General features: G+C 43.5%; 2 protein-coding genes across 3 annotated transcripts in view; one reads left to right on the top strand and one right to left on the bottom strand.

The window, feature by feature from the left end:
- The window catches only part of rnf126 (ring finger protein 126), a 58,666-nt gene extending 44,980 nt beyond the window's left edge, over positions 1 to 13,686 (bottom strand). The window contains exon 1 of the mRNA XM_059991153.1: positions 13,602 to 13,686. Coding sequence (XP_059847136.1) covers positions 13,602 to 13,673 — 72 coding nt within the window. The 5' untranslated portion in view covers positions 13,674 to 13,686. The remainder of the gene's footprint in view (positions 1 to 13,601) is intronic.
- The window catches only part of fstl3 (follistatin-like 3 (secreted glycoprotein)), a 93,378-nt gene continuing 80,493 nt past the window's right edge, over positions 13,383 to 26,267 (top strand). Inside the window, exons 1-2 of one of the 2 annotated variants that reach the window (XM_059991156.1) lie at positions 13,383 to 13,679; positions 17,276 to 17,431. In XM_059991156.1, the coding sequence (XP_059847139.1) occupies positions 17,413 to 17,431 (19 nt within the window). In that variant the 5' untranslated portion in view covers positions 13,383 to 13,679; positions 17,276 to 17,412. Of the gene's footprint in view, positions 13,680 to 13,838; positions 14,043 to 17,275; positions 17,432 to 26,267 lie in introns of those variants that run through there. The other variant, XM_059991157.1, reaches the window with a different exon arrangement.

Below are 26,267 nucleotides of genomic sequence, written 5' to 3'. Positions count from 1 at the left end.
ATCAAAAGTGATACCAAAAGCCTTTACAGATATACAAAGAGTAAAAGAGAACTGATAAAAGAACTGATATGTAAAAGAGTAGATATTGGACAGCTGGAAGATGATGTTGGAGAGACAGTAACAAGGAAATGGCAGATGAGTTGAGTAAGTATTTTGCACCAGTCTTCACTGCATGCCAGAAGTTCAAAGATGTTGGGGGCAGAAGTTAATGCAGTTGCTATTACTAGGGAGATGGTGCTTGGGAAACTGAAAGGTCTGAAGGTAAATAAGTCACCTGGACCAGATGGACTATATCCCAGAGTTCCAAAAGAGGTTGCTGAAGTGATTGTGGAGACATTAGTAATGATCTTCCAAGAATCAATAGATTTTGGCATAGCTCCTGGTGACTGGGAAATTACAAATGTCACTCCACTCTTCAAGAGGGGAGGAAGGCAGAAGAAATGAAATTATAGGCCAGTTAGCCTGACCATGGTGGTTGGAAAGCTGTCGGGAGTCAATTGTTAAGGATGTGGTTTCAGGTTACTTGAAGGCACATGGCAAAGTAGGCCATGGTTTCCTTAAGGGAATATTTTGTCTAACAAATCTGTCGGAATTATTTGAAGAAATAACATGCAGGATAGACAAAGGAGAATCGGCGGATGTCATATACTTAGATTTTCAGAAGGCCATTGACAAGGTGCCTCACATAGGCTGCTAAACAAGGGCCAAGGGTATCACAGAAAATAAACCAAACATGGATAGAACATTGGCTGATACACAGGAGGCAAAGAGTGGGAATAAAAGGATCCTTTTTGGTTTGGCTGCCAGTGATTAGTGGTGATCCACAAAGGTCTGTGGTGGACTGCTTCTGTTTACGTTGTATGACTTGGATGAAATTGATGGCTTTGTGGCCAAGTTTGTTTAATGATGTGAAGATAAGCAAAGGGGTAGGTAGTGCTGAGGAAGCAGAGGCTGTAGAAGGATTTGGACAGATTAGAAGAATGGGCAAAGAAGTGGCAGATGGAATACAGTGTCAGGAAGTGTATGGTCATGCACTTTGGTATAAAAAATAAAAGCACAGACTATTTTCTAAACTGAAAGAAATGTCAGAAATCTGAGGTGCAAAGGGATTTGAGAGTCCTTGTGCAGGATACCCTAAAAGGTTAATTTGTAGGTTGAATACAATGGATGGAAAATACAATATTAGCATTTATTTCAAGAGGATTAGAATATAAAAGCAAGGATGTAATGCTGAGTCTGTACAAGGTTCTGGTAAGGCCTCAACTGGAGTATTGAGAGTAGCTTGGGGCCCATTCTTTGAGAAGGAACTCCAGGAATAAAAGGTTATCACTTGAGCAGCAATTGCAAGCTCCAGGTCTGCACTCTCTGGAATTTAGAAACATTATGCGGAGAAGGTACAAGAATTGGGTTGAGAGGGAAATGGATCAGCCATGATGAAATGGTGGAGAAGACTCAATGGGCTGAATGGCCTAATTGTACTCTTATGTCTTATGGTCCTATGGTGTACATAGACATTAAGAATGCAGTAGTTTGGAAAAAATAAAATATACAATTGGAGTATCTCTTGAATTGAATAATTTCAGGCAACCAGCCAAAGAAATCTGGCTGCAATTTTTTGGTTCAATTTGCTATTTTTCTTTACTGTCTCCTGTTTTAAATAATTGCCACCTTAACAACTTTAAGCTAGAATACTGTTACGTATAGTATATTGCTTTCTCATTTTTATAGTTCTGCAAGGTCCTTGACCTGAAATATTGACCTGGTTTCTCTCTCCACAGCTGCTGCTTAATTTACTGTTTTCAACATTTTCTAGCAACTGCAGTCTCATCTCAGTCTTTGAGTTTACCTATCTCGTTTCTCACATATACCTATTCAGTTTACATTTGAAAGCATGAAAATCTCACATTCCATCTACTTGTTAAAGAAAAGCAGTCTCCCTTTATTTTCAAAGTTCAAAAGTTCAAAGTAAATTTATTATAGTTGGAAAAGTTTGTGAACCCTTTACAATTACCTGGTTTTCTGCATTAATTACTCATGAAATGTAGTCTGATCTTGACTCAAGTCACAATAATAGACAAACACAATCTGTTTAAACTAATAACATACAAAGAACTGTCTAATTTCTTGTACATGAACCTCTGGGGGTAATGCCCTCTAGAAAAGCTATGTGGAGTCAGTTTTCCAATCAATGAGATTGGAGGTTTGGGTTCTACAGATGACCTGCCTTATCAAAAAAAGACACACAAAGTCAGGTTACTGACAGAGCCTGCTCTTCTCAAGAAAGACCTGTTCATGAGTGCCATACCTCGATCAAAACAACTTTCAGAGGACGTTAGAAGAAGCATTGTAGAGATGCATGAAGTTGGACAAGGCTAAAAGAGCATTTCTAAAGACTTGAGTGTTCATCAGTGCACAGTAAAGAGAAATTGTCTGCAAATGGAGGAAATTCAGTAATGTTGCTATTCTCCCTAGGAGTGGGCATCCTGCGAAGATCACACCAAGAGCACAATGTGCAGTGCTGAAGGAGGTGAAAAAGAACCCAGCAAAAGACTTGCAGAAATCTCTAGAGCTTGCTAAGGTCTCTGTTCACATGACCACTTCTAGAAAAACTCTGAAGAATGGTGCTCATGGAAGGACACCACGGAGGCAATCACTACTCTCCAAAAGACATTGATACACATTTCAAGTTTGCAAAAGACCACTTGAATGTTCCACAACACTTCTGGGACAACATTCTATGGACAGATGAGACAAAAGTTGAATATCAGGCAGAAATGCACATTGCTATGTTTGGAAGAAAAAGAGCACTGCACACCAACACCAAAACGTCATCCCAACTGTGAAGCATGGTGGAAGGAGCATCGTGGTTTAGCCCTGATTTGCTGCCTCAGGGCCTGGCCAGCTTACAACCATTGAGGGAACAATTAATTCAAAATTGTATCAAGACATTTTACAGGAGAATGTCAAGGTGGCTGTCCAGTCATCTGAAGCTTAATAGAAGTTGGATGATACAACAAGACAATGATTCAAAACACAAGAGTAAATCAACAGCAAAATGTTTTAAAAAGAAAAAAAAAATGCAATTTGGAATGGAGTCAGGACGTTAACCCAATTGAGATGGTGCGGCATGACCTGAAGAGGGCTGCTCATGGAAGGCATCCCAGAAATAATGATGAACTGAAACAGTTTTGAATGGAGGAATGGACTAAAATTTCACTTTGCCATTGTGCAACTCTGATCAGCAGCTACAGGAAACATTTGACGGAGGTTATTGCTGCTAAAGGAGGTACTACCATTTATTAAACAGAAGGATTCACATACTTTTTTCCAGCCTGGACTATGAATGGCTAAACAATGTGTTCAATAAAGATAGGAAAATAACAATGTGTGTTATTAGCTTAGGCAGATTGTGTTTGATTATTATTATGACTTAGATGAAGATCACACTACATTTTATGAGTAACTAATGCAGAAAAGCAGGTAATTGCAAAACAGTTCACAAACTCTTTCTTGCAACTGTATGTGTCGCCATATCCAATGCTGAGATTTGTTTTTGCAGGCATCCTCAGTAAATCCAAGCAACTTAATAGAATCAATGAAAGGCCACCTCCAGCAGGACCGACAAACAACCAATATGCAAAAGAAACAAACTATGCAAATACAAAATAAAAATAATACATGAATAAACAAGCAATAGATATTGAGAATATGAGATGAAAAGACTTTGAAAGTGAGTCCATAGGTTGTAGGAACAATTCTGTACTGGAGTGAGTCAGAGGAGTGAAGCTATCCCTATTGGTTCAAGAGCCTGGTGTTTGAGGAGTAATTAATACCGTCCTTGAACCTGGTGGTGTGAGTCCTGAGGCTCCTGTACCTTCTTGATGGCAGCAGGAAGAAAGGAGCATGTCCTGGGTATTGAAAGTCCTTGATGACGGATGCTGATTTCCTGCGATAGGGTTCTATGTAGTAGATGTGCTCAATGGTGGGAGAGCATTAGGGTTAGACTGGGCTGAACCACTACTTTTGGAGGACTTTCCATTCCATTGTAGGACTTTCCATAGGCACTCCTTCTAGATTCTCCTCCCAGATTAACTTAGCAATCACTGTAGGTTTGGATGCTCTGTAACAGGAATATTCTATATATCTTGAACATATCCAACACAATTACCTCGATTTACTCATTAACAAATCAGGTGTTGCTGCCATCAATTTCAATAAAATGTGTCTTTAGAAATTGAATTTTTAATATTTGTAATGTCACTAGATAAGTGCTGCATAAAGTACACAAAACTGTGACATGCTTCAATCTCTTAAAACGCAGCTCATTTCATAGTCTACTGTTCTCTATCAGATTTCTTCTTCTTCAACCCTCTTCTATAATGCCCCTGCTTCTTATTTCACCCACTCACACCTTTCACCTCACCTAATTTTACCTGTCACCTGCCATCTCGTACTCCTTCCCCTTCTCCATCTTCTTATTCTGGTTTCTATCCTGTTCTCAGGCTACCCTGTTTCTTCAGCAATTTGTGTGTTGCTCAACTATCTTTTGATTTGGTTTGTTACTTCTACCTGTCTAGATTCAAGGCACGTCACAATTTCACATGAAATAACATCTTGACACGTAATTACTTAAGCTATATATTTTTTCCAAATACTCTTCTCGGGCTTCCAGCTGGGTACAGGTATTGATCATAACTGACGTTTCGCTGACAAACTCTGCCACCTTCATCAGAGATGAGGCTGGTTTCATCTGTTGATAGCTGTACCCGGCTCAAAGTCCAAGAAAAGTTTATTTGTCATAAATGCCAGGGAAGTATTAGATCCTTTTTCCACTATATTTTTTCCTTGAATTCTTTTGTCATATTTGGTCCATCTGTGGAATTCTATTAGAGTAATCATTTTCCAATCCTTTAAACTTCTTGATTATAGTGCAAATTACAAACTTAACCAAATTAGATTACAATTTTTAACCATTAGTTAGTGCATGTAATAGCCTACATCAGAGGGCAAAAGAGTCAACCAGGTTAACATAGGTCTGGAGTCAAATAGACCAGTCATTTTATAAAGATTACCTTTTGCAATCACCAGTTGTTATTTCTCACTAGTTTTATGCCAACTTTAATTGGGCCATTTTTTTAAAAGTTAAAATAAACTGAGTTTCTCCAAACTGTCTGAATTTTCAACTTGTATTTTAGATCGTCTCACATAGCACATTCATGTTTTTGCAGTATCACCTTTTTGTAAAATTATATCCCAAACTGTACCAACTATTTCAAATGTTGTATGCATCATTTGCCACCTAATATCTTAATTCAATATTCACAGACATCAGTTGAGAAGCAACACAAATACATTACCAATCCAATTCTCAACATGTCACAAATCAAAAAGATTTAATAAAAGAGACCCAACACTAGAAAACACAAAAATGATTCCTTCTTCTCCAGCCTTTGACCCTTCCCACCCACCTGGTTTCACCTATCACCTTGCAGTTAGCCTCCTTCCCCTCCCTCCATCTTCATATTCTGGCATTTTTCCCCTCCCTTCTCAGTCTTGAAGAAGGGTTTCAGCCCAAAATGTCAACTATCTATTCACTTCCATAGATGCTGCCTGACTTGCTGAATTCCTCCAGCGTTTTGTGTGTGTTGCTTTGGATTTCCAGCATCTGCAGACTTTCTCACATTAATGAAAGCAGTACCTGGAACATCACTTCCTCCTCTGTTTAAGATAGACTAATCAATTCTAGTATGCCAAAGGGTATATAAGCATCATTATGCTTGCTAAAAACACAGACCAACTGACTGAAGCTAAATTCCACGTCTCTATTCATGTTAAACATTTGAGCCAGCAATCTAAATAATGTACAAAATCATTTAACGTCAAATTTCTGCAATGTGTTTATACCCAGATGTGATTAGTGATTAACCATTCACTAATTGTCCAGGTGGCTTCACAGAAGTTTCATCCTAGTTGATGGCAGAGCAAATCAATATAAGCTAAGTTTGAAGCAATTGAGAGCATCTTTAGCTTGTTTCCAAATGAATGACCTGCCATGATTACCTTAAGGTTTCTGCCAAAATAGATGCCCGAATTCAATCAATTCATACTCACAGAAAGTCATCTTCCTGACATGTTAAATTTTTCCTTTTAAACTGTTTCCTGTTTATTGTCCAATTTTGTGTGGTTTTCAGGAATCAACTGGTTTAATTTTAGTTCGTGCTTTCTAATAAACAAGCTCTAAAAATATTTCATTGTGAGACCCATAGTTCTAGCAACACATCTTACATTGGACAACTTATACAGACAATACATAAAAGATCAAATTTACTAGATTTCAAATTGTTGTTCCAATTGAAATGAACACAAGAAAAAAAGCTTACATTGTCTTCATCATGCTCTGACTAAACAGTAATAACATTACACTTTGATATGGTGCAGTGTTTTGAACAGTGTCCACATAAGTCTAGTAACTTTGAAATGACAATTCAAAAAGATGTCTGCCAAAAATAAATTTAAAAAAAGATCATTGCAAACATTCACTATACTTAGCTCCATCTATGTAAATTTTGAACAACTAATAATGTTTTTCCCCTTGGTTTAAGTCAATGTAATAAATTGCCTTTATTAAGGGGATACAATATGGACATTAACAATAAAGTCTGATGTCCTTGCTGGCACCAGATTTTCTACTTTATTCGAATAAACAGCTAAAATACAAGACTGGCAGGAGCACAGAATATTAGCTATTCTGAAAGTACTTTCCACTGTCAGCATAAAATCATCTTTCAGAGCATAAACAATTTCCAAATTATCTATAGATTTTCACACCCACTAAAATGCGGATTGACCTTGCCCCAATTCAGTTCAGAGAGAACCACACACATAGTCAGAGAAGAAAATTAAATCCCAGCTGCCAACTCTTCACAAATCATCTTACCTCCCAGAAGTCCCTTCTGTATCATTTTTATAATTTTTTTTAAATGGAAAACCTCACACTAGAGCAGGAGTTCCCAACCTGCAGTACATGGCATAAAATAGATTGGGAACCACTGAGCCAGAGGGAAAAAAACCATCAAAGAAAGATCTGATGAGCTCTTTCAACTAAAACTAAATAGGCCATGAAATGGTGAGTAACTTAATTAAAAAAGGTGATTTGCTGCAATATAATCACCCTAAGCAGAAATAACAGAAATTCAAACATAACATGAATCACAGCTAATAATACATTAAATTAGTTCATTACTAATCCAAGTATTCTATAACAGTCATTAAACTTAAAGTATATGATCTAAATTAATCAAAGAATGTGGCCAAGTGGTTAAGGCGTTTGTCTAGTGATCTGAAGGTCACTAGTTCGAGCCTTGGCTGAGGCTGCGTGTGTGTCCTTGAGCAAGGCACTTAACCACACATTGCTCTGCGATGACACCGGTGCCAAGCTCTATGGGTCCTAATGCCCTTCCCATGGACAACATTGGTGGCGTGGACAGGGGAGACTTGCAACTTGGGCAACTGCTGCTCTTCTATAAAATAAAACCTTGCCGAGGTTTGCGCCCAGGAAACTTTCCAAGGCGTAAATCCATGGTCTATCAAGACTAACGAAGGCCTACATACATACTTGGGTTCTTAGATCATTAAGATATCCATTTTAAAATTCTCATCATGATTTTCAAACGCAACTCTCCCTCCCCCCAAGTTTCTGCTACAATGGTAACTGAACTGTACCAGTGTCTTCCTCTCACCATGCAAAAATTGTTTTTGATATAACTGCACAAATGACACAGGAACTTTAGTCATATTTGTGTGGGATACTGATAATTTAAGGGAAAAAGATCAGCAGGTGAGATTGCTTCAGTGTGGACAGAATTCAAATTAACTTTAAGACTTTAAGATTTTAATGCACTATCTTCTACAGAGTAAAAAAAATACTCAACAGTTCAAAAGAATTTCAACCATGGCACACACACATAGTCATGTATTAAGTACATTGGCACAACACACACAAAATGCTGGTGGAACACAGCAGGCCAGGCAGCATCTATAAGGAGAAGCACTGTCGACGTTTCGGGCCGAGACCCTACATTGTTGATGTTTTGACACCCTGTGAATGCTATTCTGCAAGTGAAAATAATGCTCACTGTTCCAGTCACAAGGTTTACTGTTAAAAGCACAGTACAAATATACATTTCACAAAAGCAAAAGAACCATCCGCATATAGACATAGTTTAAACAATAAAATACAATGAAATAATAGGATTTAAAGCTAATTGGCATACAAAGTGTATGGAATAAATACAAAAATATTCAAATTACATTTTCCAGAGTAAAAATGATTTTAAGACATCAGCAAGCATAATGCATGGACATTGCTACAGTATTAATATAATTAATTCACTTGGGGATAGAACATCATTTCGCCTACACCTGCAGCCTTGCCAATCAAGATATTTCATACCTACGACATCATTAACATGGTAATTCTGTATGTTTAAGCATAGTAATAAATTTTAAAAATCAAAATGTACAAAAACAAACTTAAATAAGATTACAATGCATGCTTATAGCTAGCTCTATAGGGAATAGAAATGGATGAAAATACAAATTTTAGGGCAATGTGGGAAAAAATTGTTGCAGATGAAGGGCTCAACCGCTTTCAAAACAAGCTGACTTTTATTCTATGGATCAGAGATTTGTTGAACTAGTATAATTGGCTTGTGTCATTTGTTTTAGTGCTTTACATGAACATCTTCCCATCCTACATTGTCAAAGACCAACTGCAGATACTTCCATTTGTTACTTCCTCACATCCCTCAAGGTTATGATCGTTAGAAGTGAAACCAAAGATGCATTGAAAGAAACTCTAATCAGCTCTGATTTGAATAGAATTTGTTTTCAAATGTGCAAGAAATGCACTGAAAGTAATTGCAAAGAACAAGAAGGCATTCAATGAACTGCAGCACACTACTGTCAGGAACAAAACACAGACTTGAACAAAAGCAACCAGACCAAAAGGTCACATGCTATGAGCTGGCACTTTCCAGAGAGCAGCATGTAAACTCCCATGAGATCACCCGTGAATATTTCACAAGCACTACCTACAGTACAAAAAAAGTTACTTTGCACACCTTTCTTAACCACACTTCCTTTCAAAGCTCATTACCACTTTATGAATATCAAAGGCCCACATAATAGTGTCTTATAACCAAATATTCTGCTCTCCACCATATTAGTAGAACTGTTTCAAGCTACCACACTTTTTACAAATATTATTTTTCCATCTAATTCAGAGATTGACCAGCGAGTTCAGTGGTGTCACAACAAACTTGCAGTCAACATCAGTAAGACCAAGATACTGATAGTGGATTTCAGAAAGGGTAAAATGAGGGAAAACACACCAGTCCGCATAGGGGGATCAAAAGTGGAGAGAGAGTGAGCAATTTCAAGTTGTTGGGTGTTAGAATCTTCAAGGACCCAACCTGTACTCAACATATGGATGCAGTTATAAAGAAAGCAAGAGAGTAGTTATATTTCATTAGGAGTCTGAGGAGATTTTGTATGTCACCTGAAATACTCGCAAATTTCTAAAGATGTACTGTGTAGAGCATTCTAACCGGCTGCATCACCATCTGGTATGGGGGTGGTGGGGTTACTGCACGGGATTGAAGTAAGCTGCAGAGAGTTGTAAAATTAATCAGCTCCATCATGGCACTAGCCTCCGTAGTATCCAGGACATCTTCCAGGAGCGATGCCTCAAAAAGGTGACATTCATCATTAAGGTTCCCCATCACCTCTGTCATGCATTGTTCTAGTCGTTACCATCAGGAAGGAAGTACTGGAGCACACTCAATGATCCATGAACAGCTTCTTCCCCTCTGAAATCCGATTTCTGAATGGCCATTGATTTTTTTGCACTACTTATTTAATTTACATATTTGATACAAATATACGCTTACTGTAGTTCAGTGTCTTTTTCTCTATATTAACATGTATTACATTGTACTGCTGCCGCAAAGTTAACAAATTTATGCCAGTGATATTAAAACTGACTCCGATTCTGAGATCAGATGGGGCCCCAATATAACATTTAATCAGATTCCTTCCTTCTCCAATATATTATGCAGTACCATACTAAAATGCAAGCTTACAATAATTATTTACATTTCTGAAAATAAACTTCATCCCACCACCTAGAAAGTGAGACCAAGAAATCAGTAGAACTAGATTGATTTGAATATTTTAAGTCACTGTTTGAACCGACTGCAGTGATTACTCATTAGTCATTGAGACAGAACATTCCAGAAAGTAGAAAACAAGTGAAAATTCAAACTGAAATAGAGAAAAAAAACTTTGGCAATGACTGTTCACTGCCTGGGTCAACAGTCACTTTATTAAAAAAAAGGTATTGATTTCAGTAATATGAAACAGATCATTCACAGCAAATTAGTTTCAGTTTTCAGTTGATGTCCTGTGTTGTGCCTTTTTACATTTAACCAAGGACTGAATCTCATGATAGTTTCACACTAAGTATCACCCTCTCAGTCACAAAAGATTCTTTTAAGTTCCTCTGGTTTTTCCAAGAACCCGAAAGAAATGTTCATGTTTGCCTTTTGTAAGAAAAGATACAAATTAGTTAAGGAATTTACTTCTGCAGGTCCTAAGTTGACTGCTACTTCCTTGATTTAGTTTCAGGAACACTAGGTGGCATTTCAGTGAAGTTGTGAACACAGACAGTTACCAGATTCTGCTCCGATTAAATAGTGGCACAAATTCCCAAAAATAGAAAATAAAAATGTCTTTCCATACAAAATTCTTACCAAACAATGTCAACTTCACAGATAAAATGGTGCACTTGAGTCATAGATACAATACAAACAGACTTTTTGGTCCAAAGTTAACTCCAGCCGTCAGAATCAGGTTTAATATCATGAAATTTGTTGTCTTTGTGGCAGAAGTACAATGCAATACATAATAGAAAAAATATGAATTATAGTAAATATACATATTAATTAAACAGTTGAATTAAATAAACAGCACAAACATAGAACTAAAGAAGAAGTAAGGTCGTATTCTTGGGTTCAATGTCCATTCAGAAATTGGATGGCAGAGGGGAAGCTGTTCCTGAATCACTGAGTATGTACCACCTCCTTGATGGTAACAATGAGAACAAGGCATGACCTGGGTGATAGGGGTCCTTAATAATGACCCACATCCTCAACAACTCCCACCAGAAGCGACCACTCACCCAGACATGGAGAGAATTTGGACTGGTTAATTAAACTGCAAACTTTGAAACAACGTGCTGCTGGTCTCCCCACTCATTGTTGAAGGAGGTGTGTGTGTGTGTGTGTGTGTGTGTGTGTGTGTGTGTGTGTGTGTGTGTGTGTGTGTGTGTGTGTGTGTGTGTGTGTGTGTGTGTGTGTGTGTGTGTGAGAGAGAGAGAGAGAGAGAGAGAGAGAGTGACAGAGAGACTGTTTGAGATGTCAAAGTGCTGGGATTGACAGCAGTTATTGATGGACTTTAGATCATCACTCTTTGGGTGCTTCTGCTTGTGCATGGGGGGGGGGTGGTGGAGTGGCTTTCGGGTTCTAATGTTTTCTGTCTTTCAGTCTGGTTTTTCTCCCCCCTGTTCCCGATCTGCGAAGAGTAAGAATTTCAGCTTGTATACATTCTCTGATATTAAATTGAACAATTAAACCTGAATATCTTTGGAATGTTGGTAAGAACCTGAGCATCCAAAGAAAATTCACCAGTCACAGGAAGTACATGCAAATTTCACACTGACAGTACCCGAGGTCAAATCTGAACCCAAATTTCTGTCGCCGCAAAGCAGCAACCCTACTAACTGCACCACTATATCTATTCATGGTCTTTAGCACAGACGAGAATTAATTGAAGTCATGTGAAAATGTAATAAATTTACATGAAACCAATCCAAATTATCCAAACTTGTAATTCTGCTGAAAATATACACATACAACATGCAAATTTCATGATTTAAGTTGATTGTAATTGTAACTAAGGAAGGTAGTTTTATATTTAAAAAACATTTAGTTACAGCAAACTGAATCCACAAAATGCTGCTATTTCAATTATTTTTAAAATCATAACATAATTGAAGTGTTACAGCATAAAGTTGAGTTTGTGTCTACTTCTAATGGAGCAAGTAAAAACAAAATTAAACAACAACTGGGGATCCAAAGGAACACACACAAAATGTTGAAGCAACCCAGCAGGTCAGGCAGCATCTATGGAAATGAATTGATGGTCGATATTTCAGGCCAAGACCTTCTTCAGAACAGAGAAGGGGTGAGATGCCAAAATAAAAAAGTGGAGGGGAAGGTGACAGGTGAAGTTAGGTGGGTGAGAAAGGTCAAGGGCTGGAGAAGAAAGAATCTAATAGGAGAGGAGAGTGGACAAGAGAAGAAAGGGAAGGAGGACGGGACCCGGGGGAAATAATAGGCAGGTGAGAAGTAAAAGGTCAGAATGGGAAATAGAGGAGGGGGCGGGGAAATTTATTTACCAGTAAATACATTTCCCTATCTTTTATTCATTCAAGGGATGTGGATTTTGCAGGCTAAGCCATCATTTATTTTCACCATCCCTAATTGCCCTTAAGAAGGGATGATGAGCTTCCTTCTTGAACTGTTGTAGTTCTTGAGGTGTAGTAAATCAACAGGGTTTCGGCTCGATAGGCCAACTATACTTTTTTCCATAGATGCTGCCTGGCATGCTGAGTTCCTCCAGCATTTTGTGTGTGATGCTAGTAATTTTTCTATATGAGATTTCCAATACAGTAATTTGCTTCCCCTCTCCCTCCCCCCCCCCACTCAATCCGGGGAAAGTAGAGGATGAAATATTGACAAATAGCAAACTAGACAGTTATATGTACCAAGATACAGTGAAAATAACTTGGTTTTACTTGTCATCCATCCATACTGATCATTTCGCAACATCGGTCTATCGAGGTAACGCAAGGGAAGGACAACAATGTAATCCAAAATATAATATTACAAAAAATGTGTGTTGCAGTTAGACAATAAAGTGCAAAGTGGAGGGGAAGGTGACAGGTGAAGTTAGGTGGGTGAGAAAGTCAGACTGTGAGACTGAGTCCATCGTATTGTACAAGAGGCCACTCCACAGCCTTTTAACAGCACGATGCAAACTGTCCTTCAGCCTTTCAATCAAATGTGATGTGCCCACACGCGTGGAAAGAGAAACGTTAACATTTTAGGTCGTTAGCTTTTCAACGTAAATTTAGTACTGTGTGTTGTTTTTTATATATATATAGTTTTAAATAAAGTACTCCGGCAAGTAGTTTGTCTCGTTTGGCAGGTGACGCGTGCGCAGACCAAAGAAAGAGGACACTTTGTGGCAGCAGGGCCGGTCGCGCTTGCGCAATGGACGAGGGCTCACTATGTGGCAGGCGGGCGGACGCTATTGGGCAGCGACTCGGGGCCCGGCTCGTGTTACCCGGGAACGAAGGCGCTAGCTACAAGGGCTCGGTGCGTACCGGCCCGACCCCCTGCCAGCAATCGGCCGCCCAGCAGGCTCGCTCTTCTGACACCTACCCGGCGGCGCTTTCGTCTGGGGGAAGGTTTACTCACCGGCAGCCTGGGGAGAATCTCGGCCGAACAGCGGTGACAGAAATAGCGAGGCTGTGAGGAAGCCTCCGCCATACTCACGTAAGTCGGCCAGAGTGACGTACGATACGGGTGCCCAGGCGTGACAAAATATTACCTCATACGCCAATTGTGACGTGCCTTAAATCTATCAATCACGGGCTCTTTCTACAAAGTGTGACTTTCCCTGCATTGTGTCCCCCCCCCCCCTTTCGCTGCTATTGTAATTTAATCCGTCTGTCGTGTCCCATACTTGGTGTGTGAGTTTTCATTTCGAAAATAATGCTGGTCATGCGGCATCTGGGGAAAGAAAAGCAGAAATAGGGTTGCTAAGTGACTGGCTGTTCAGCGGAACCGAGATGGGGGAAAACAATGCAGTCTGAATTTGCAGAAACGAAAGTTGAAAATGCCGGAAATATTTGACGAGTGAGACAACATTTTTTTTCCCCGTGGGAAGTCGACCATGCAATTCAACCGGGAAAGTTTGGGCATCACGAAGAGAGAATGTGCAGATGCTGAACTTCCAGTGCAACGCAATGAAATTGCTGGAGGAACAGCAGACCAGGAGCATCTATGGGAAAAAGTACGGTTGACGTTTCGGGCCGAAACCCTTCGGTAGGACTGAAGGGGAAGGACTACCGAAGGGTCTTAGCCCAAAACGTCGTATACCTTTTTTGCATAGTTGCTATGCCTGGCCTGCTGAGTTCCTCCAGCAGTTTGTGTTTGAAGTTGCAAAGAATGTAGGGGGAGGGGCGGGAAGAAGAGAGAGTACGAAGGAGTTGTCTAAGATGGGTTGGAGACCAAAAGAGTGCCATGGTGGTAGAGCCAGATGAGATAGATTGAATTCAAGTTGGAGGAGGAGAGGACAGGCAGAGGAACAACGGAGAGTCGTAAAGGCACGAGTGAATAACAGCTTTCACCCAGGCTGTCAAATGACAGCTGCCTAAAGTGGTGACCAGGAGGCAAGTGGATCAGAAACAGTTTTAATAAGTTTCCACAAATTGTTCTGTAAACTGCAGATGCTGGAATCTGGAAGAATGAAGTAGATCGAGCAGTATTTGTGGGAGGAAAGGGTTTGTCAATATTTCGGGTCCAAATCTGCCATCAGGATATAGTTGTCCACTATTCTTCTATCAGCCTTTCAGAATGTTTGTTTTACTTTCTTGATCGTCTGATATTTCACACTGCTAACTCCTTTGGAAAGATGGTTGCTGGTTCGCATCAGCAGCGGAAAGGATGAACAACTTTAAGTTCTAGGCCTTAACATCTCAGAGGATCCATCCTGAAACCAGCTCATTGATGTAATCACGAAGAGTGCCTGCCAGTGGCTCTGCTTCATTAGGAGTTGGAGGAGACTTGGTATGTCACTAAAGACTTTTATAAATTTCAATGGATGTACTGTGGAGAGCACACGGACAGGAGCCTCCATAGCAGTTGATGACGCAACCAATGTGCAAGGTCGAAAGAGGCTGTATAAGGTGGTTGCAAACTCAACCGGCCCCACCACAGCACAACCCTCCCCTTCAAAAGGTGGTGCCTCAAGGACACAGCGCCCATCATTATAAACCCTTGCCACCCAGGTTGTGCCCTCATTACTCACATCAGCGAGGAGGCATGGGTCCCTGTAGACCTGTATTCAATGTATCAGGAAGGAACAGATTCTCCCCCTCTACCATCAGATTTCTGAACAGTCTATGAACATTATCTCAATTTTCCTCCTTTATGCTCTTTATTTTTTGAAACGTAGTAATTTTTATCTCTTGTACTGCTGCTGGCAAACAACAAATATGACAGCCTATGTCAGTGATAATTAGGCAGCATAGGTCAGATGGTGCTGCGACCATGCTGTATCAATAACTAGCTGATTCTGATTCTGAGATCAGCCTTCTCCCAATTTAGGACCTTAACTTGAGAACCTTAACTTTCATAACTACCTTGCCTAGCCCCTGCTTTACTCACTTTACGCTTGAGACTGTGTGGCTAAGCACAGCTCCAATGCCATATTTACATTTGCTGACCACACCACTGTTGTTGGCTGAATCAAAGGTGGTGACGAATCTGCACAGAGGAGGGAGATTGAAAATCTGGCTGAGTGGTGCCACAGCAAATACCTCTCACTCAATGTCAGCGTGGCCAAAGAGCTGATTATTTACTACAAGAGAAGGAAACCAGAGGTCCATGAGCAGGCTGTCACAGGCAGAGAGGGTCAGCAACTTTAAATTCCTCAGCATTATCATTTCAGAGGGTCTGGCTTGGGTCCCACACGTTAGTGACACTACAAAGAAGGCACAACAGTGCCTCTGCTTCCTTAGAAGTTTGAGAAGATTCAGCATATCATCTAAAACTTTGACAAACTTCGATAGATGTGCAGTGGAGGGTGTGCTGACTGGTTGTATCACGTTCTGGAATGGAAACACGAATGGCCATGAACAGATAAGCCCACGAAAAGTAGTGGATACAACCCCGTCCATCAAGGGTAAAGCCCTCCCCACCATTGAGCACATCCACAAGGAGCACTGCCCTACTACCGGACAATATTATGGGCATACTCAGGTATTTTCAAATAGAATGAACTAAACTCATGAAGTTATAAAGCTGAATTCAGTTAAAAATAACATTAAACAGATCTTAAAAAAACACACACAAAATGCTGGTGGAACACAGCAGGCCAGGCAGCATCTATAGGAAGAAGCACTGTTGATGTTTTGGGCCGAGACCCTTCATCAGTCCTGTCAAAGGGTCTCAGCCCGAAACGTCAACAGTGCTTCTTCCTATAGATGCTTCCTGGCCTGCTGTGTTCCACCAGCATTTTGAGTGTGTTGCTTGAATTTCCAGCATCTGCAGATTTCCTCATGTTAGATCTTAAAGAAACTGTTCAGAATCTAATCAGTCAGGAGATTGAAGGGTTTTGATTGGTGAGGGGGTTAAGGGTTTTGGGGAGAAAGTGGCATTAATAAAATTATCCATGATTGACTGATAGACTCTGGGCTGATTGGCCTAATTCGTTCCTATATCTTATGGTCTTAGACGCTTTGCACCCATTTTAGATGTAAATCAATGAGTGTAAAACACATGTATGGATAAACCAACACCTCTAGATACAACAAAGTTCAATTTATTTTACAAAACTGGTCATATTTTTCCAATGTTTGAGCTGAGACCATCTTCCTCAGCTCAAACACATTTGACGCCACTACTTTCTGAGAAGGCTGAAGAGAGGACTACGCATATTAATACTCACGCCCTTCTACATGTATGCAGTAGAGAGCATCCAACATTGCTGCTCGAGAAGGCTCTCCAACAGATAGCCAAAACTGCCAAGGCAACTCTGACACCAGCCAACCTGCATCAAGGACATGTATACTGAAAGGTGCCGGATAAAGGCCAGCAGTATGATGAAAGATCCCACCCACCCTGCACATGGATTGTTTTGTCTCACTCCCATCAGAGAGGAAGCTACAGAGCATCTATGCCAGGGCCTCCAGACTCAAAAGCAGTTACTTTCCCCAAGAAGAAAGGCTGATCAATGCCTGCACCCACCAACCCACCCCTCCACAGCCCTCACTTATCACTTCCTGTCAGAGTTACAGTAGCTTATGTACAGGCACAAGAAATTTTTAAGGCAATATATTAAACAAACTTGAATCTTTTACTTACAGTTACAACTACCACCTGCTCAGATGACAATGGTTCCGGACAGGGCATCACCCTGCACATCACACAGTGCGCACTGAGTCTGCTCTATCACACAAATGGAGGTTCCGGGACACAAAACCTGCGTGCAAGACTCTGAAAGATGTTTGTAGTATACAGTGGTGAGTAGTACGAGTAAAGTATATTCTCCATCAGTGAAATGTAACTTATGGATGCAGCAGCAACTAATGAGGCCTTCTAAGGCATTGGTCAGGCCATCTTTGGAATATTGTGAGTAATTTTGGACCCTGTATCTAAGGAGAGATGTGCTGGCTCAGGAGAGGATCCAAAGGAGCTTCATGAGAATGATTAGCAACACAAAAGGCCTGTGTGTGCCAGTCTAACCCAGTGACTACAGTAACATAAATCCTAAGATCTCTTCTTATAATTACTGCAATAATCTCATTTTGTAGCACCAGTGATGGGGCATGTGAAGCTAAGTGATGTAACCCCCTCTGGTTCAAGAGCCTGTAAGAAAATAAATTTCAATGTTGTATGGTGACATTTCTGTACCTTGATTATAAAGTCACTTTGACTCTTTTGATCTTGAGACATGCTGAGCAAATTGAAGCTATCTTTGGGTCCTGATAGATGTTGCCCTGCAGTCTTAGAAATGGCTGGTGAGGTAGCTGATGTATTTGGTTTTACTTTTCCAAAATTCCTAAACTCTATGTAGGTTCCACTAGTTTGGAAATGGCAAATATAACTCCATTATACCAAAAGGCAGGATACCACAGGCATGGGGAAAATGAGGCATTTTGAAAACTTTACAAATAATTAGGCAAAGTCACCCTGATAATCGGAAATCATGTTTGGCCAACAATTTATTTTTGGTTTTATTGATAAATTAACATTTTGCATTTAAAGGGAAAACCAGTGGATATGCTGCAGTTTGAATCGAAGAAGTCATATTAAGTGTGCCACTGCTGAGGTTATTAAGAAAAAGAAAGCTCACGATTGGGAAGAGGGGATATGGAAGAGGCAGGTTTTGCGCAGAGAGTGGTGGGTACATGAGGTGTGATGGTAAAAGCAGATAGATAAGAGACATTTAGGACTCTCTCAGGCACATGGATGAATGAAAGATGGAGGGAGGGAGGGTTTGATTGATCTTAGTGTAGGATAAAAGGTTTGCACAACATGGAGGGCCAAAGGGCCTGCAATGTGCTGTAATGGTCTGTGAGACAATATATGTCATGCATAGAATATTAACTGGCTAAAGGAAGCAGATGGTAAGCATAAAAGGGTATGCTTCAGTGCTGGGTCCTCAACTGCGTACAATTTTCATAAATGACTCGAATGAAAGCAGCCAAAGTGTGGTTGTTAAATTACCTCATGACACACGGCCTCGCCACATCCTGGTGGTGTGGAGCCTCGGGACTCTCACCACCAGGTTCAGGAACAGCTATAGCGCCTCAACCATCAGGCTCTTGAACCAGAGGCGATAACTTCACTTCCCCCAACACTGAACTGTTCCTAGAGCCTATGGATTCGCTTTGAAGGACGTTTCATCATGGTAGCATAATGCTTTACTGTACCTATGACCCAGCTTCATTTCCTGCTGCTGTCTGCAAGGAAGTTGTACGTTCTGACCAAGACCACATGCGTTTGCTCCGGTTTCCTCACACAGTCCAAAGACATACCAGTTAGTAGTTTAATTGGTCATTGTTAATCGTCCCATAATTAGACTGTGGTTTCATCAAGGATTGTAGGCGGCATGGCTCGGAGAGCCGGACGGGTCTGTAGTGTGCTATATCTCAATAAAAATGAATAAATAACTTCACTCAGCCCATCACTGAACTGTTCCCACAATCTATGGACTCACTTTCAAGAATTCTTCATCTTTTGTTCTCAATGTTTATTCCTTATTTATTAATAATTGATATTATGTTTTTCTTTCTGTATTTGACAATTTGTTCATCCTCTTAGGTGTGGTCTTTTATTGATTCAATTGTACGCCCATAAGAAAATGAATCTGAGTTGTATATGCTAACTAACGTATATGTATTTTGATAATAAATTTACTTTGAACTTCAAAAAATAGGCAAGGCAGTAAATAAGAGGGCATCAGGCTACTGATGGACACAGATGAGAGAGTGAAGGCCTGGAAAATAGAGTCTAATGTGGGGAAAATGGACTATTTTGGCAAGAAATATAGAAAAAGCTGATAAGAGATTTTGAAGTTGTGTGATACAGGGATATCTAGTTTCCCTGGTGGGTGATTTACAAAAGGCCTTAATGTAGGTGCAGCAAGTAATTAGAGCTATCAGAATATTATTTTTTATTGTTAAGGGACTTCAATACAAAAACAGTGAGGTTGTGGCGGCTCATTTCCTAGCGTATGCGAACCGACTCACAATTAGATAGCCTACGGGGGTTTGCGAGCACAGAGCTTTGGAGCCTCTTCGCCATGGGGGGCCGGTTGACAGAGGCTTAAAAGTGAGGCTGAAGTTTTCGAATAAAGTTTTTCCTTCGACTGCAGTTACCGACTCCGTGTCGTAATTTTAGCGCTGTTTGTAGCACACCGCTACAATTGGTGACCCCGACGGTCCAAACGATTTTTGGACCAGAAATGACCGACGCCGCCTCTGTTCATGCGGTTTCGTTGAAACTGCCGGGTTTCTGGACACAGCGCCCGGACCTATGGTTCCAGCAAGCCGAAGCCCAATTCCACGTTCGCCGGATCACCTCAGAAGACACCCGCTACTACTACGTGGTGGGCTCCCTCGACCAGGACACAGCTGCCCAGGTCGCGGAGTTCGTACAGTCGCCCCCGGCAGACGGCAAGTACACGGAATTCAAAGCCCTGCTCCTCAGGATTTTCGGACTCTCACGGCGCGAGCGGGCTGCCCGTTTACTGCACCTGGATGGCTTGGGCGACAGACCTCCATCGGCTTTAATGAACGAGATGTTGTCTCTGGCCGAGGGACACACAGGCCTCATGTTTGAGCAGGCATTCCTGGAGCAGCTGCCCGAGGACATACGCCTGCTGCTGTCCGACGCGGATTTCAGTGACCCCCGGAAGGTGGCAGCCTGGGCGGACTTGCTGTGGAACGCCAAAAAGGTGAGCGGGGCGTCCATCGCACAGATCTCCCAGCCACGCTCCCGGCAGCAAACCAGTCCAGGCCCGGCCGCAGAGCCCACTAACCCCCGGCCCAATGACCACTGGTGCTTCTACCACCAGCGGTGGGGCGCAGAAGCCCGCCGTTGCCGCCCGCCCTGCAAGTTCCCGGGAAACGCCAGGGCCAGCCGCCGCTGATGGCTACGGCGGCTGGCCATCGGGATAGCCTCCTGTATGTGTGGGATAGCAGGTCGGGACGCCGCTTTTTGGTCGATACTGGGGCTGAGGTCAGCGTTTTACCTCCGACAAGTTACGACACTCGCAGCAGGGCACCGGGTCCCCCCCTGAGGGCCGTGAATGGCAGCACAGTAAGGACCTATGGCACCCGTCAGGTGCAGCTACAGTTCGGCCCCAGCCAGTTCACGTGGGACTTCACACTGGCCGCCGTAGCCCAACCGCTTCTGGGTGCGGATTTTTTGCGAGCTCACAGCCTGCTGGTTGACCTGCCCAGGAAGAGACTGGTACACGCCAAGACCTTTCAGACGTTCTCCCTGGGCGCGGCCCAGTTGCCAGCCCCTCACCTCGGCTCCATCACGCTGTCCGACAACGACTTCACCAGGGTCCTGGCGGAGTTCCCATCGGTTCTGGCACCGCAGTTCACAGCAGCCATGCCCAGGCACGGCGTACAGCACCACATCCCGACACAGGGACCACCCCTCCATGCCCGTGCTCGGCGGCTTCCCCCGGACAAGCTCCGACTGGCGAAGGAGGAGTTCCAGAGAATGGAGGAATTGGGGATCATCTGGTGGTCCGACAGCCCCTGGGCTTCCCCCCTGCACATGGTGCCCAAAGCGACGGGGGGCTGGAGACCGTGCGGCGACTACCGCAGGCTGAACGAGGCTACCACACCGGACCGCTACCCTGTGCCGCACATTCAGGACTTTGCGGCAAACCTGCACGGCGCCCGGATCTTCTCCAAGGTCGACCTTGTCCGAGGGTACCATCAAATCCCGATGCATCCTGACGACGTCCCCAAGACGGCTCTCATCACCCCGTTTGGCCTCTTCGAGTTCCTCCGCATGCCGTTCGGCCTGAAGAATGCCACACAGACGTTCCAGCGGTTAATGGACGCGGTGGGACGGGACCTGGACTTCGCGTTCATCTATTTGGATGACATCCTCATAGCCAGCGGCAGTCGTCAGGAGCATCTGTCCCACCTCCGTCAACTCTGCGCCCGACTGAGTGAGTACGGTCTTACAATCAACCCTGCCAAATGCCAGTTCGGACTTGATACCATTGACTTCCTGGGCCACAGGATTACTAAAGACGGGGCAACCCCTCTGCCCGCTAAGGTAGATGCGGTCCGCCACTTCCCCCGACCCACCACGGTCAAAGGCCTTCAGGAATTCGTAGGTATGGTCAATTTCTACCGCCGCTTCCTCCCTTCAGCTGCCCGGATCATGCGCCCCCTGTTCGCCCTGATGTCGGGTCCGAGCAAGGACATTACCTGGGACGAGGAGTCCGCCGCCGCTTTCGTTCAAACGAAGGAAGCTTTGGCTGACGCCGCAATGCTAGTACATCCCAGAATGGACACCCCTACCGCCCTCACAGTGGACGCATCAAACACGGCAGTCGGTGGGGTGCTGGAGCAGCTCATCGCAGGTCGCTGGCAACCCCTGGCGTTTTTCAGCAAACACCTGCGGCCACCCGAGCTCAAGTACAGTGCTTTTGACCGGGAACTGTTGGCGCTCTACCTGGCAATCCGGCATTTCAGGTACTTCCTAGAAGGTCGGCCCTTCACCGCGTTCACGGACCACAAACCGCTTACCTTTGCGTTTACGAAAGCATCCGACCCCTGGTCATCCCGCCAGCAACGCCACCTGTCCTACATCTCTGAATACACAACGGATGTCCGGCACGTCTCGGGTAAGGACAATGTCGTGGCGGATGCGCTCTCTCGCCCTACCGTTCATGCCCTTTCCCAAGGGGTAGACTTTGAGGCACTGGCAGAGGCACAGCAGGTAGATGAGGAGATTCCGAGTTACAGGACTGCAGTCTCTGGTTTGCAGCTCCAGGACTTCCCCGTGGGCCCAGGTGAGAGGACCCTACTCTGTGACGTCGCCACCAACCAGCCCCGTCCGGTCGTCCCCGCAGCCTGGCGGCGACGTGTTTTCGACTCCATTCATAACTTGGCGCATCCCTCCATCCGGACAACTGTCCGGATGGTTTCCAGCAGGTTCGTTTGGCACGGACTCCGCAAACAGGTCAGTGAATGGGCCAGGACGTGCATGCACTGCCAGACGGCCAAGGTTCAGCGGCACACCAAAGCCCCACCGCAGCAGTTCCATCCCGCCCACCGGCGTTTCGACCACATTCATGTGGATATCGTGGGCCCCCTGCCAGTGTCGCGCGGAGCGCGTTACCTCCTGACTATCGTGGACCGGTTCACAAGATGGCCAGAGGCGGTCCCGCTCACCGACACCACCTCCGAATCTTGCGCCCGAGCCCTGATCGCCACCTGGATATCCCGCTTTGGTGTACCAGCCCACATTACCTCCGACAGAGGCGCCCAGTTCACCTCCAGCCTGTGGTCAGCTATGGCCAGCCTTTTGGGGACTCAGCTGCACCACACCACTGCCTACCACCCACAGTCGAACGGGCTAGTGGAGCGTTTCCACCGTCACCTGAAGTCGGCCCTCATGGCCCGCCTGCGAGGAGCCAACTGGGCGGACGAGCTTCCCTGGGTCCTTCTCGGCATCCGCACAGCGCCCAAGGACGACCTGCACGCCTCGTCGGCCGAGTTGGTATACGGCGCGCCCCTGGCCGTCCCCGGGGAGTTCCTACCAGCCCCGAGGGGGCAAGAGGAAGAACCCGCTGCAGTCCTGGGCAGACTTCGCGAGAAGCTCGGTAACCTGGCCCCCATACCCACTTCACAGCATGGGCGGCACCCGACCTGCGTACCCAAAGACCTACGGAACTGTAAGTTTGTGTTTGTACGAAGGGGCGGGCATCGGCCACCGCTGCAGCGGCCATACGAGGGGCCGTTTACGGTGCTCCGGAACAACGGGTCCACGTTCGTGCTGGACGTTGGGGGGAAGGAGGAGGTTTTCACGGTGGACCGCCTCAAGCCGGCCCATGTGGACCTGGCGCAACCGGCCGAGTTTCCGGCGCCTCGGCGCAGAGGCCGACCTCCCAAGCAGGTTCTGGCCCAGGCTGTGGACATTGGGGGGTGTATCGCCGGTTCTGGGGGGGGGGTTATGTGGCGGCTCATTTCCTAGCGTATGCGAACCGACTCACAATTAGATAGCCTACGGGGGTTTGCGAGCACAGAGCTTTGGAGCCTCTTCGCCATGGGGGGCCGGTTGACAGAGGCTTAAAAGTGAGGCTGAAGTTTTCGAATAAAGTTTTTCCTTCGACTGCAGTTACCGACTCCGTGTCGTAATTTTAGCGCTGTTTGTAGCACACCGCTACAAGGTTATTCTACAATTAAGTAGAGAATTGGTAAGACCACCTCTGGAATATTGTGTCCAATATCAGCTTCCTCATTTAAGAAAGGATTTTAATGCATCAGGAGCAATTCGGAAATGTTTATGAATGTAACAGCTGGAGTTATTTTATTAAGACATGTTGGACAGGCTGGGCTTGTAATCTGCTGGCATTTAGAAGAGTAAAAATTGTATTGGTTGAAACATTACAAGATCCTGAATTAGTGGATTTGGAGAGGATTTAGCTACTTCTGCAAGAATTTAGATGTAGAAGTTACTGTTTAAATTTAAAGGGTCACATTTAAAACATGATACAAAATTACTTTCTTCAGTTGGACAAGATCCTTTGAATGCATTGTGGGTGCAGAGTATTTGAAGATTTTTTGGAGGTTCCCAAGAATGATTCCAAGAATGAAAGACTTAACGTTTGATGAGTCTTTGATGTCTCTGGGCCTGTACTCAATGGAGTTCAGAAGGGTGAGGGAGAATCTCGTTGAAACTTACCGTATACTTTAAAGCCTTTATAGAGTGGATGTGCAGGCAATGTTTCCATTAGCAGAAGAGTCTGAGATCCAAGGGCACGGCCTCAGAGTAAAAGAATGTCCTTTTAAATTGAGATGAGCTGTAATTTCCTCAGCTGGAATTCAGCGAATCCGTCGAATTCATTGCTACAAAGGGCTTTGTGGGTCAAGTCATTGCATGTACTTAAGGCAGAGATAGGTTCTTGATTGGTAAGGGGGTTAAGAATTATGGGGAGAAGACAGGAGAATGAGGATGAAAAAAATACCGGCCATGATTGAATTGTGAAGCTGATTCGATGGTCTAAATGGACTAATTCTGCTAGTTTTTAAAGCCAAGATAATCAAAAAGGTGACCAGTTACCTTGAGTAGTCGAGAGCCTAGAGCTGAGGTTTCAATTCAACTACTGATGACCTTGCTATAACAGAGCAGTCTTGAGTGAGCAGTGACTTTGAGTGATCCTGATCCTGATTTACAGTAAATGCTAATGATGTGGTTTTCAGTGAGAATTCTGCCACTTTCTGATTTCAGTGGAAACTAGGGAGCAGTTATTTAAAAGTAGACATACAATGAAGGATGAGGCAGAAGAATTGAATTGAATTTTATTTGGAAGGTCAACTCTGCTCCCTCAGTTGGAGATTATTCCTTCAATTGCCCAGACCCTACCTTCTGGAATTCTCTCCTTATATCTCATCACCTCTTTTATGGAATGTGTCTCTACACCCAAGATTCCAGCCTTCGTTACTGGGGCATAGAATACATGAGCAGGGAAGTTATGATGATTATGTGCCTTATTATATGACATAGGCGATCATGGTCTCATGACCATGACAGTTGTTGGCAAATCTTTCTGCAGAAATAGTTTGCTATTGCTGTCTTCTGGGCAGTGTCTTTACAAGAGAGGTGATCCCAGCCATTATCAACAATCTTAAGAGATTGCCTGGCGTTCGTGGTCACTTAACCAGTACTTGTGCTATGCACCAGCTACTCATACAACCATCCACCACCTGCTTCCTTGGCTTCACGTGACCCTGATCGGGGCTCTGAACAGGTACTGCACCATGCCCAAAGGGGAGCTGCAGACTAGCAGAGGAAAGGAGCGCCATACACCTCCTTTGGTAGAAATGTGTCTCTACCTTGCCACTCTGAAGTTATTATACAGCTTTAATGAGGCACATTTGGAGTATTGTGTACTGTTATGGTCACCACAGTATAGGAAGGATGTGATTGCTCTATAGTGGATGCAGAGGAAATTCACCAGAATATTGACTAAGATGATCTCAGTTATGAGGAGAGACTGGATAAGCTGCCTTTACTTTCCTTGAAGCAGAGAAGGCTGAGATGCGACAAGATAGAAATGAACAAAATAATGAAGAGCATAGAGAGGGTAACCAGTAGGAACCTTTTCCCCACAGGAGAGATATTCCTTCTACTGGCACAAGTATAAAGGCACAAGTTTAAGGGAAGGGGTAAGAGGTTTAGAGGGTATACTGTATAAAAATGCACTTTTCCACCTGGAAGTTGTTAGAGGGGAAGAGCCTCAACGGAAGTATTTGATAAGCACTGAATCACCAAGACATAGAAGCCAACAGGTCTAGTGCTGGTTAATAGTATAAATGCATTCACCTATTCACCTGCTCATTAATGCAAATATCTAATCAGCCAATCTTCTGGCAACATCTCAATGCATAAAAGCATGCAAACATAGGCAAGCAGTTCACTTGTTCAGACCAAACAGCAGAACGTAGAGGAAATGTGACTTTGAGCGTGGAATGATTCCTGGTGCCTGACTGGGTGGTTTGAGTACCTCAGAAAATGCTGATCTACTGGGATTTTCATGCACAACAATCTCTGGAGTTTACAGAGAATGGTACTAAAAACATCTGCAGGCAAAAA

This window comes from Hypanus sabinus, chromosome 16 (genome assembly GCF_030144855.1).
Source record: "Hypanus sabinus isolate sHypSab1 chromosome 16, sHypSab1.hap1, whole genome shotgun sequence".
NCBI lineage: Eukaryota > Metazoa > Chordata > Chondrichthyes > Myliobatiformes > Dasyatidae > Hypanus > Hypanus sabinus.
The sequence above is the reverse complement of the archived record's forward strand: the minus strand, read 5'-3'. Positions and strand labels throughout refer to the sequence as shown.